The sequence below is a fragment of the Pan troglodytes genome, chromosome 6 (genome assembly GCF_028858775.2).
Source record: "Pan troglodytes isolate AG18354 chromosome 6, NHGRI_mPanTro3-v2.0_pri, whole genome shotgun sequence".
Lineage (NCBI taxonomy): Eukaryota > Metazoa > Chordata > Mammalia > Primates > Hominidae > Pan > Pan troglodytes.
Genome location: NC_072404.2, coordinates 162,280,516 through 162,293,917, shown reverse-complemented (window position 1 = coordinate 162,293,917; position 13,402 = coordinate 162,280,516). Strand labels below are relative to the sequence as shown.

At 34.1% G+C, this 13,402-nt stretch overlaps 1 protein-coding gene across 1 annotated transcript in view; it reads right to left on the bottom strand.

Moving 5' to 3' along the window:
* Positions 1 to 13,402, bottom strand: part of CNTNAP2 (contactin associated protein 2) — a 2,300,337-nt gene that overhangs the window by 1,280,077 nt on the left and 1,006,858 nt on the right. Inside the window, exons 7-8 of the mRNA XM_063815738.1 lie at positions 8,644 to 8,787; positions 5,037 to 5,301 (exon numbers count right to left, since the gene is read on the bottom strand). Coding sequence (XP_063671808.1) covers positions 5,037 to 5,301; positions 8,644 to 8,787 — 409 coding nt within the window. The remainder of the gene's footprint in view (positions 1 to 5,036; positions 5,302 to 8,643; positions 8,788 to 13,402) is intronic.

Below are 13,402 nucleotides of genomic sequence, written 5' to 3'. Positions count from 1 at the left end.
TTAAGCATCATACTTTTCAGAAATATCATTTTATCCTCGTTTTATAGCATATTGTTTTTGACTTCTGAGAACAATTGATGTTTATTGTAGAAAATATAGATATTAGAGAAAATATATTAAAAAGTTAATATAATGGACTGATAACCCACCAATTAGAGATGATCAACATTAGTATTATATTATTTCATTCTGATTTGGAATGAAATAAAATTCCTATATTTATAATAATGACATTAGATTCATAGTCTACTTAAGTTTTTATTAAAAATTTTATTCATAGCATTATATTTTACCATGTTATTAAATTTTATATAAGAAATGTGATTTATAATGACATAATAGTATTCCACATAAAAATACACTCTTTAAAATCACATGTCCATTTTCAGTAGTTTGTTTTCAATTACTTTGGTTATTGTATATATGTTGTGATAAATATCTCTGGGTGCTTCTTTATTTTCTTAGAATCAGAAAAACTTAAATTTAATGGATCAAAGGGAAGTAACATCTTTTAAGGCTTCTAATAAATATGCTTTAAACTTGAATTAGAGAACATATCTTGTTAAATAAGTCTCCAATTATTTTGCTGTAAAACATAATAAAACAAATCTCTTAAATTATTTGTAGTAACTCCGAAACATTTAGTTTTTGAGTTATAAGAATTTAAGACATTTTGAAATAATATCAGTATAGAACTGAAAAAAAAATTTCAGTAAACAACTAAAACATCAAAAATTGTATTTCAAATGAGACCTTTTTTCTCATATGATGAAAAGGATGTCTCATGGGGCAAGTTATCACTGAACTTTGGAAAACTGTATAAATTAATTTTTTAAAGAAATATTAATATGCTGGCTACATTTCCAAGTGTTCATAAAATCAAGAACAGAGATATTTTAATTGCTTAGAATAGACACTGCCTGGAGTGTTCCCAAACACATTTGCCCAGATTGAACTGAGAACTATTTCCCAGCATGCTCCCAGCCACACACTGAACCAAGAAAACTCCCACTCCTCCCTTGAGACACCCAACGGAACACAATGATTTACAAAGGAAATTTTACTAAGAAGCAAAGTAAATAAAACAAGTCCACAGAAGATTTCCTTTGGAGATGAAAATACAAATGAGAAAATCTTTTCTGATTACATATTTCTGAGACAGTGTGGACACTGAACAGTCATTCGAAAATTGAAGCAATACCTACATTAACAAAACAAGGATGTTCCAATACTTGAGTATAAGAAAACAGCTGATTTAGGACAGGACATATTCTGAATGACTTTTTGGAAAGGCTTTGTTTATACATGGAGAGAAGTTAATTTTTTTCCAATAAGTGAGAGAGAATATTAAGATAAATCACTTTCTCCCCACTATAATAAATGCTGAATCACATTGTATTACCTTGTTAATATTGGCAGACGACAACTGAGTATTGTTCTAAATATGTTTGTATTTAGTGGCATAAAATTGAGGCATTTTGAAATAAAAACTTACTTCAAAAGGTAGGTTTTTTTTTTGCTATAATTCAAATAGTAATGTACATTAATGCTTTTTTACTACCATTACAATATTATAATACTGTTCCCATAAGACAAATTTAGTTTTCCAATATAGAGTGATGGAGTTAATACTTCCAGGCAACTAAAACTTTTAAAAATTCCAACACTTCAAATAAGAAAAAGAATGCAGGTCAGGTCGGTGTTTTCCAAACTGTATTTAGGACATGAAATTATTATAGTGGGTTATGGCTTTTTTTTTTTTTTAAGAAAAAAGCAAAAGAAAAGAAAATATCACAATTATCATAGTGCATCTAAAATAGCAAGGCAAGTTTTATTTCATCAAACTTTGTGTCAGTAGATTTTGGGTATGACATAAAATATTTTCTTACTGTACTTTGATCAAAATTATTTGAAAAACATGGTTCTAGGTCCACCTTCCCCAGAGTTTTGAATTTTAAAGTTAAAATGAAAATTATGCCCGGAATGAACAGCTATTATTCATTAGACCCTTTTTGCACCTGTTTAATTTTATCCTTTATGCCTAGTTAAAAGTAATGCCTAAATATGTATTCATAAATCAGTAACTTCTGTCCTAAAAAATAATGTACTGGGATAAAACTGAGGCACTTTGAAATAAAAACTTATTTCAAAAAGTAGGTAGGGTTTTTTTTTGTTGTTGTTCATTTGTTTGTTTTTGGCTATCCATCAGAAAACGTTGATGTTGCAACTTGTTCAATATGTTCATGGTAAGATAATCCACTCTGTAAATTCAAGGCTACTGAGTTTGACTGAATTTCATAAGTCAAGTCTACTGTTGATTACTAATGAGACTCTTGAAGACAGTAATCACAACTTGGAAAGAAAGATACAAAGATAGGGTGAACAATATATTAAACATTATTTTACTTGTAAGATGTATTTAATATTTTAAATTAATTCCCAAAGAACAGTGTTGACCAAGATGGAAAAAAAGGTTTTTGATCTAATTGGGTTACATTCATCCTGGACCATGGAACTTATTAAATAAAAACTAAGTTACCAGTATATATTAACAGTATCTGAGAGTCTCTATATTACCTTCTCAGTGCACTACTTTGTGTGTGTACACCAAAATTTTATCACTGGTTATTTTTCTTTTCTAGATTTTCTGCATTTTCTAAATTCTTTCAATCAAAATATTTGACAAAAGGAGAAGTGGACTGACATTCTTCAATGCTCATGCTGATAAGAGTAGAATAGCTGTGATACAGATATATTTCCCTTTGTTAAAGCAAACATTAGAATCCTGAATTAACTGTTTTCTCAGTGTTGCCACTTTACTAACTTATTTACACATTTAATTGAATTTGATAAAATACATTAAAAGACAGAGGAAATTATGTCCTATGGTTTCCATATGTACTTTTAGATTGAATGAATGAATATAAAATATAACTTTTTTAAATGGTTGAATTTTTTTTTCAACTAATGTTTCTCAAATATGAGCACGTAGTTTCCACTATGTATGTATGTGTGTATGTATGTCTGTATATATATATATATTTATATAAAATGCTTGAAGCAGTAAGGTATTTTCACTGGATTATAGAAGGGTAATACTACGGAAATCTTTAGATTTTATATCTTTTCAATTAATTTGCACAGATTCTTGGCTAAACTGACAAAAACTCTTCAGTCCATTTTTATTATGTTTAAGCAAATCTATTAAGGTGAATTAACTGTCATGTATTGGATTTCTTTGTTCATTCTATCTTTAATTTTCAAAATAAACACAGCTTAAATTAGGTGAGAGTATCTTGGAGTACTAAATTACACCAAATCAAATTAATACATGTTTATTGACCACTAGGGTTAATATCTTATCCTTTCAAATATATTGGCTCCTGTTACATGGAAACCCACCAACAAATCGGATTTGCTCAGAGACTGCAAGGAGACAGGCCTTCATACTAATATTTTTATGTTTAGTCATTAGGCAATAATCATTAATCATAACAATATAATGTGGGAGTTTTTCAACTGTGGCAAACATTTGCTTTTGTTTTTGTTTTATGTTTTTCTGGTCTCTCCAGATATTTTCGATTTGCTGTAAACCTCCCTAGGTATACTTATAAACGAATGTAGTGATAAAATATGGTTGATTAATCATTTTGACTAGACATTCAAGGAAAAAGCAAAACTAATAAAGCAGAAATGGAGAAAGTGAATAACTAGGTATTTCCCAATACCTTTGATTTCAATAATTTAGGCACATCTCTGACATAACATTTCTTGTGGCTTCCTTGACTCCTTTTCAGTAATAGACCACACATTCAGGCCACACACAAACATAAAGCCTATTTTACAAGAAAATATATATGTTCTATAGCAGGGGATATTCTGTTAGTTGAAAGGGGTCAGAGTATTGAATTCAACAAATATTGGAGAGCACCTCTTACAGGTACTATTCTATATGCTAGGGACAGAAGAAAAAGGAGCATGGTCCCTGCTGTCAAGGAGCATGGAGCCTAGAGGGGAAAAGAGAGGGACAAAAATCATAGTGTGTTAGAAACCGTGTCAGGTATAGGCATAGGGTGCCATGAGAGTATATGGCATATTCAGAAATCAGAGTCCATGGTCACCCAATTGAGCTCTCTGTCATGACTCCTTTCAGTATCTGCTACATCTGTACTAAGTGTTCAGTAAATGTTAGTTTTCTCTGTATCTCCCATTTCTAAGTAGTTCTTCACAATATATATGTATGACTATTGCAAAGACTATCTCAAGAAAAATAGATGAAGACAGTTACTATTTATCAGTCCAATATTGAGACTAATTTTTCTTTGGTTATAACGTCACAATTTACAATGTCACCTTCCTTTGTACTGTATTTATCAAAGAACTTCCAAGGTTGCGAAGTCTATTCAAATAACAAGAATATTACCTAAGCCTCTATTTGTCATATCACTACAAAGCCAAATTTAAAATTATCCTATTTTTGCCTAAGCCAGTCTTCCATCAGTTGATACACAAATCTTGTCACTCCACCTTATATTCACTTTCGTTTTCTTTTCCAACCATTTGCATAATTTTAGCAAGAACATTTTGAAGTTCTGATTCCAGCAGTGGAATATTCCTTAAGGTTAAAATTAGTATAATCTTGTTACTAATAGTAAAAGGTACACGAATGTTGATAAAGAGAAAAGATACCAGATATAATTGTGTTTTTAAAATAAACATTCCTTGTTTTTAAACATAAATTATTCACTTAAAAGAAGAGCAATTTATCTATTAAAAATAAACTAGCATTGGTAAGGAATAGATTTCGCTTTTCCAATCTCAACCAACTTTCTCCTTCACCCATGCCTTGCTCTCTCAACAACTTTCCAAGTTTTCTTTATTCAATCAGCACACACTACAACCAAGTAAGCGTCTTGAAGATCTGAATTAAAACCTAATCCTGAGCGTGTAACACCAGCAAAACCAAACAAAGCACAACATTAACTTTGGAAATTGCAATAAGTTTCAGGAACAAATGTGAAATAGGTTTCACTGACCTGAGGAAATATCGATTTGGCTCATCTTGGTCTGTGTGATGTTGATGTGAACACCCACTTTGCTTTCAGTGAGGTCAATCTCCACATTGCCCAAATTATCCGCAAAGTGACTGAAGACCAGGAGACCATTGGGGTTCCATGTCCTAAACTGGAAACTGACTGAGAACAGGTCCTGGTTAAGCCGTCCAGGCACCTCCAGGTAACTTGTAGCATTGAAAAAGACAGGCACCGTATAGGGTTCCACACAAGAGAAGCTCAAATTTCCCTGTAAAATAGAAAGACAGGCTCTGAGGAAAACACAGAATAAAATGAACATCCATGTCAGACCATTGATGAAAGTATAGTTCTACAAGTTTTGAAGCACAGCCTGAGCCTAAGCTAAACTCACACACAGCAGCAGAGCATGGATTCAGTGACTGGATGCACCACTACGGATCTACTTGGAGTGTAAGACCTACTATTGAGCAGCAGTTGGCTGTCTAACTATAACAAGCAGCTTCCACCATGGGATTGACAGCCAGACAGCCTGATGTGATAGGCTGACCATGAGTTGTAAAGTGTGTATGTGTGTTGTGGGTGTGACTGTGGATCACTAGACTTTCTGAAGACAGCAAAGCTACTGCTGGCCGAACATAAGTCAGGGAGAGAGATGCTCTGTCCTATTCTGGGTGGTCAATGCCAACATTAATTAATATATTACTCTGGTCTCAGTGGGGACTATGGTCATATGTTTGCAATTTATGAAACTGATATTTTAGGGAAATATATTTGGATTTTTATCTATATACCTTGTATATGCATATATAGATAGATAGATATTAAGTTTTCAGCATTAATGTAATTGTGGTTGTTGGAGATTATTTTAGTATCCAACTCAAAATCCCATTTAAATTCCCATGAATTGTGCTTATATCACAATGCATTAATTCCTGTATAACTAGCACTATAAATGGGCTAAATGGAGATAAAATTTGCAATAATTCAGGCTTTCCCCTCCCCTTCTATACTCCTCCTCCTTGGTATAAGCAAAAGAAAAAAGAGAAAAAAAAAGATTTATCATTCAGATACACTAAATTGTATATTTCAGTGCCTAACTACATTCCCTTTACAGGTCTAAAAATCTGTATTTGCTTCTAACTTCTTTTATCCTATCATAATATTTTAAGGAATGTAATTAGATGATATTTTCATTGGTTCTATCTCTATGTCTGTCTCTCTTTTTCTCTATATATTTTTAACAACACCATATATATGTATATGGTATATGTATATGTATATGGTACATATATATGTATATGGTATATGTATATGTATATGGTATATATATGTATATGGTATATATATGTGTGTGTGTGTATATATACATATATACATATATATACACACACACGTATATATATATACATACATATATATACCTGATGCTGATTTCTTCCATTTTAGCACAATAACCATTAAATCTAAGGCAGGCAGTGTCTCTGAATTAATATTCAAATTAAATTTGCTCTGTACCATGACAGATGATTATTTTTAAATGCTTGCTGTTACTGATAAAAAGAACTGCCTATGCATAATAATTGAGATTTTATAACTGACCACATACCTCTTTTGAGGGGATTGTCTCCCTAGCAAAATTAAAGATCCTTCCAGAGTAATGGTGCTGACTTTGGAGTCAATGCATAATGAGGGAATGAGTATGTGGGGGAAGAGGAGGTAGAATGAGCGCTCAGTCAATTTCACTGAAATACCAGCACCCAGCATCTTTGAAAGTAAATTTCTTATATAAACACTTGTCTTTGCAGGGTTGCTTGCAAAATGTCCTATTTGTCTCTATCCCATCTAAGATTTTCTGTATGTATGTATATTTTGATTCAAAAGTTTATTCTATGTTTTCTCACTGCAATTATTTGTTAAAATAAAATAATTATAGAGCATAATCAAACTCACATATTGTGAATCCATAATCTTTTTTTATTCTTTTATTTTTGGGGGGACAGAGTCTCAGTCTGTTGCCCAGGCTGGAATGCAGTAGTTCAATCATGGCTCACTGCAGCCTCAAACTTGTGGGCTCAAGTGATCCTCCTACCTCAGTCTCTCAAGTAGCTAGGACTACATGCATGCACCACTATGCCCAGCTAATTTTTTAATTCAATTTGATTTATTTTTTTAATTTTAATTTTCTTAACTTGTTGTAGAGACTTGGTCTCACTATGTTGCCCAGGCTGGTCTCAAACTCCTGGACTCAAGTGATCCTCCTGCCTTGGCCTCCCAAAGTGTTGGGATTACAGCAGCAACCCACTATACCAGGCTATACATCTATCTTTTTATCTCCTACTCATAAAATAAAAGTTATCTTTCTCATAAAATAAGTTATTTTTTCCATGTTAAATCTCAATGTTTTCATCTACAAAATGTTTGTATCCTTCTTGCAGTATTGTTCTCAGATCATCCTAAATGTAAAATATGACTTGCCTAGCACAATACCTGTTGCCTATAAATGGAGCTATTATTATTTTTCCATATAGTCAATACACTTTATGAGAAAATTTAACCAAAGTTCAAGTTTTAATTTCTAGTATAAATTTATGATCACTTTAAGAAAATTATTTATTACATAATCATTTGCATGAAGTTATTGTTTTAAACCTTCCATATTCAACCTAAACTGTTTATTCATTCAGGGATTTCCACTTGTCTAATCATTTTATGAAACCCTGGGCTCAAATTTGAGGCAACGAGACCATCAGAGCTCTTTTGGAGCACAGTGCAAACACTCGTGACATTATTGTACTTCTAGTGCATAATATCTTCTTATTGTATGGGTCTCTGGAATTCTAAGCTCTCCCAAATAGCCTCTCTGGGCTAAAGCAGCTCCTGGTCTTGCAGAGCCATAGGGAACTCTCATACTAAAATTGTAAACTAAGTGTCTTTTAGGGATGTTGAGTAGTGTCGTTTGGAAGCAGGTGTGCTGGGGCTTTCTTTGACTTTTGCTTTCCCTCCAAAATCTAATGAAACCTGGCACCAACTCACACAAAAGGCAGAAAAAAATCACTGTGAACTTCTGTGGCACAGCTTTGGCTATGCAGTGGAAATCAAGCTTTATTTAATTGTGTAATATTTAGTCTGGTTAGAGATTTGTTAAAAAGTGTATTTATTTACATATTCGAACAAATCATCTTTGGAAGCACAGGAGTAAATATAATAAAGTCCCTGATTTAAAAACTTTAAAAATATTAAATTAAACCATAAGCAAGTAACTTAGAGCACATGTGATGAGATATTTGAAAACAGGATGCTGCCGGTTTAAGGGCTGCTAACTGCTGGGATGAAGCATGTGCCATGAGTCATCCAGAAATATTGAGTCTAACATTCTGTGCTCCATGGGAATAAAACCAACCACCTACTTCAAGCTAGTCCCATTAGCTATTCTCAAAGAATAGCAAGTATCTATACTAATTCTGATAACTCTAATGTTTGTTTTACATCATTTTGCCCAAACACAAATACGATGAAAAATGTCATGATTTTGTTGTTGTTCAATAACCCAAAAAACAAAAATGTTACTTGATTTTTTATAGACCAATATTTTGCGGGTGAAAATCCTTACCACATTTGAGGGCTCTAATTTCTTCCTTCTGGCAAGATCAGTAATGTTGATGCCATTGTAGTTGATGCTTTCCATGCAGCCTTTGAAATTCTTTCTACTGCTGGAGCTGGGCTTGCCAGAGAAAGGGATGCCTCCAAAGGTTATCTTTGAGAAAAAGAAATTAAATGTAAACGTCCACATTGTATTATGATAAACTAGACAAAACTATGAATACAGTGAAGGTCAAGTATCTATACCTCAACCAAAATATACAAATATAGCATTCTGCCTCCAAAATCTATGGCATATTAAATTATGTTGTTGTTGAAGTGTCTAATGGAATCATTCATTCTGATAATTAGATTATAACTAAAAAAAAAAAAGCAATGATCCTTTGCAATTTTACTGCCCCAAAGGCATTTTATAAATTTTCTTGAGAATATTTTAAAAGATTTTTATTCAGCAAACTTCTTGTATCAAATAATATTAGAAATATATTTTTATGTTTATCATTCAAAGACATACTATCAATAAATGCCTCCAGTAAGCATGAGATAATCAGCACTAATTTAATAAGCTGATAAAACTGCAGCCCAAAGCAAGGGATATCATATTTACCCTATGCAGACTTGTAGTCTAATGACCATTATTGTCAAAAATTCATTAGATTTATTTTGGATGTAGAAAATAGTTCAAAAAATATCATTACAATATTGATTAGGGACCACTTAGGATTTGGGAACTCAAAGTTGAGCAGTGTAGGCTTAAAGATATTATAGGTCTTTTAAATCTTAAGAAATAAGACAATGCTACTTACTGTGTTTCTCTGGCTGCTATCGCTTATAGAAAGAAAATATCTATTTCTTATACATTTTTGATCAATATACACTATAGCATTAAATCTATATGATACAAAATTGCATTTAGTATTTGCATGGTCAAGGATGATATTTACTATGAATAGTGAATTAGTAGTAAATGAAGCCAACCGCTAATTATAATATCAAGATATACAATACTTGCAATATATATATTTTAAATTATCATACAATATTACCATTATCTATTTTTTTTTACTATCAGCTTCATTAAAATGTCAGAAAATACTCTGTGGTCCAACCACTTTATTTTCAATGAGAATATATAACTATAAAGAATCAATGACAGCCTAATATCCTGTCATTAGTTACATTAGGGATTGGGGTTAGAACTCACTAAATGGTTAGGAATCTGTTAACTTGAGCCTGTGGTGCTTTTCCAGAGCATGTTTGATGGGGTGAAATGAAAGAAACAGTGAAGACATTTTTAAAAATCACGACTCTTCATATTTGAAGCATAAGTCAAATATTCTGTGTACTGGAAGGTCCATGAACAAATTATGTTCTATGATTTAGTGTTATGGCATCTTAAATGCTTAAGTAGTTTTAGGGGGGGAAACACAAATTGTGGTTTATGAGGTGATGGTAAAAAAAAAAAAAAACAAAGGCCTCATTTAAAATAAAATCAATTATTATTAATAATGGTTAGCTGAATATGTATTATTTGCCACAGAGTTCATACATAAGAAGGTAAAAGGAAAATTGAGAAAAAATATATCCCAAAGAATCAGAAAACTACAAAGAAGAAATAGTAATCTAAAGTAGAATTATTGGGAAAATGTTTTCAAGTTGCACTGAAATGAACATATTAGGTACTACCTAAGTGTGCCTAGTACCAAAGGCAATCATTTTTGAAACTAAAATGGAGTACTATGTCTCCTGTTTACAATCTTTTTGATCAATTTTTCCCCAACTGACAGTAATAATACCGTCAATGTTTAATATTATTAAACACATATTCCTCTGTGTGCATATTTCTTTAATTTGGACCTTTCACTTTCTGCAGGGGATTCAAATTATCCTTACAGTTTCCCTGTTTTCAGCAACTCTAGGCACAAGTCCACCTCATCAAGGTGCTCTGAAAAAGCAATGCAGGCTCAAGTTAACAGATCCTAACAATTTAGTGAATTCTGACCCCAATTCCTAAGGTAACTAATTATAGGATATTAGGTTATCATTTATTCTTTCTAGTTATAAATTCTCTTTGGTGGGCCAGGCATGGTGGCTCACACCTGTAATCCCAGCACTTTGGGAGGCCAAGGTGGGTGGATCACCTGAGATCAGGAGTTCGAGACCAGCCTGATCAACATGGAGAAACCCTATCTCTACTAAAAATACAAAATTAGCTGGGCGTGGTGGTGCATGCCTGTAATCCCAGCTATTTGGGAGGCTGAGACAGGAGAATAACTTGAACCCAGGAGGCGGAGATTGCGGTGAGCTGAGATCTTGCCATTGCACTCCAGCCTGGGCATACAGAGAAAGACTCCATCTCAAAAATTAATACTAATAAAATAAAATTCTCATTGGTAAAATAAACTGGTTGGACCACAGAATATTTTCTGACATTTTAACGAAGCTGATAGTAACAAATATTGTTGCAGTTGTCTGATTAATATTCAATTGTTCCTGTGGCTCATATATTTATTAATGACCTTGCCATCCAATAACTTTGCCTCTAAAGAAATAACTGCATTAACGATTTTGTTAGCTTTCAAGTGTACACAAAATGTCGCAGGGACTATTGGATACCTCTACATATCCTTTCTTCCTACCCTCATTAGGGAAAAAAAAATAATGCTTTTCAGCTGGGCACGTTGCTCCCCAGTCAATATAATAAATTATCAACTTTGAAGCCAGTTTTGGTCTCATGATATTTAAGTGGAAGGGCTGTATGCGATTCTAAGAACTGTCATTAAGAGGGGGAGGACACAGTCTTGTTTACTCTCTCTTCCTTCTTGCTAGCTGAAGTGCAAAGTGAAATGTTAGCAGCCGTCTTTGAGTGATTTGCAACAGGGATAGAGGAAGAGCAAGATTAAAAAGGACTGTGATCTTGAAGATCGTGGAGCAGCCATTTGCCTCCAGTCTTCTTTTACATAAAGGAGAATAAACGTGCATCCATTAAATGTAGCCTATGTAATCTTAACTCACATACATTTTTTCTATTACTTCCTGTTGCCTCCTCACATAACCCTATGCAAAGAATGCGATTAGATTCATTTCATCAAAGGGGAATATGAATTGTCCACTGTCACACAACCATTAAAGGGCAGAAACAGGTTCAAACTCGGGCTTCTCCTCCTGTGATTGATTTTCTTCCTAGGCAGTCTGTGGTCCCGCAATGGTCAAGAGAGTCATTCCTCTACTCCCCTAGCAGAGCTGTATTGCAAAAGATAACAGCATAATATCCACAGTGGGTGTCCTCTGAAGAACAGAGAGAATCTAAGCCAAACACCATTTTGCTGCTCTGCCCTTTGGTTTTTATTGACTACGCTGAGGAAAAATGAAGTGAAGTGCACGTATATATCACCACACAGTCTCAAGCCACCCTGTAGCTAGCAGCCTCATTGCAGGTGGTGATTGGCCCACTTTGCAGTGTAGGCACCTACAAAAGGAGGGGATGAGACAAACTCTTAGGACTAGGTCACAAAAAATGTCCATATATGCCGGGCGCGGTGACCTACGCCTGTAATCCCAGCATTTTGGGAGGCTGAGGTGGGCAGATCACGAGGCCAAGAGATCGAGACCATCCTGGTCAACATGGTGAAACCCCGTCTATACTAAAAATACAAAAATTAGGGCTGGGTGGGGTGGCTTACACCTGTAATCCCAGCACTTTGGGAGGCCGAGGCGGGTGGATCATGAGGTCAGGAGATCGAGACCATCCTGGCTAACACAGCGAAACCCCATCTCTACTAAAAATACAAAAAAATAGCCGGGCATAGTGGCAGGTGCCTGTAGTCCCAGCTACTCAGGAGGCTAAGCCAGGAGAATCACTTGAACCCGGGAGGAGGAGGTTGCAGTGAGCCAAAATCGTGCCACTGCACTCCAGCCTAGTGATAGAGCAAGACTTCATCTCAAAAAAAAAAAAAAAAAAAGGAAAAAAAGGAAAAAAATGTCCACATAGAGTTACATCAAAGAAGTGAACTTGTATTCCATCACTTCTTTCATGATGTTCATCTCCAGAAATTGTGGTAAGTATATTTAATGTATGCTAGCAGTGCTGTGCTGAATCCCACTCATACTGGTTCACAAGAACCAACTGCTAAGCAGAGCTATTATTAAAACTTCCACTACATAAGCTATAAATTAAGTAAATTACATGAAACACAAAATTCATACCTATTCGGAATTTATCTCTACACTTTACTTTCGTATATGTTCTTGAGGTCATTTATATTTATTGCAACTATATGATGGAAATACCGTCATATAGTGCTATTAGGCACCTCTTTGCAACTCCCTATTCAGTTCCATATATGGTAGCGTGAAATCAACCATGGTGGGAAATTCACACCATAAAAATTAACAAATGCTATATATCAGGGCATTCCTGGCCATTCCTCCCTGGAGAGAGCTGGTTGTTAAGCATTTACCAGCACACCTCTACCTTTGGGCCTCAATGCCTTTGTCCTTAGTGTACTCTGGAAGAATTGATTGAGGCAGTATAATCTTGGGGAAGCAGGACATTGCATCTTCAGGTTTTGTGAAGATAACAAGACCAGCTTTCTCTTCCTTTAGGCCAAAGCCTTTAAATAGTTCAGGAATGAATGTTGTATAATTTGTATTATTTTAGGTTTGAAGCTAATTTTCATGCAGTCTGTGAGGTTTGAGTATAGTTAGTGTGTGGATATATCAAGGAGATAAGTACAACAAAACTAGAGACTGACTCTAATACAGTCCGT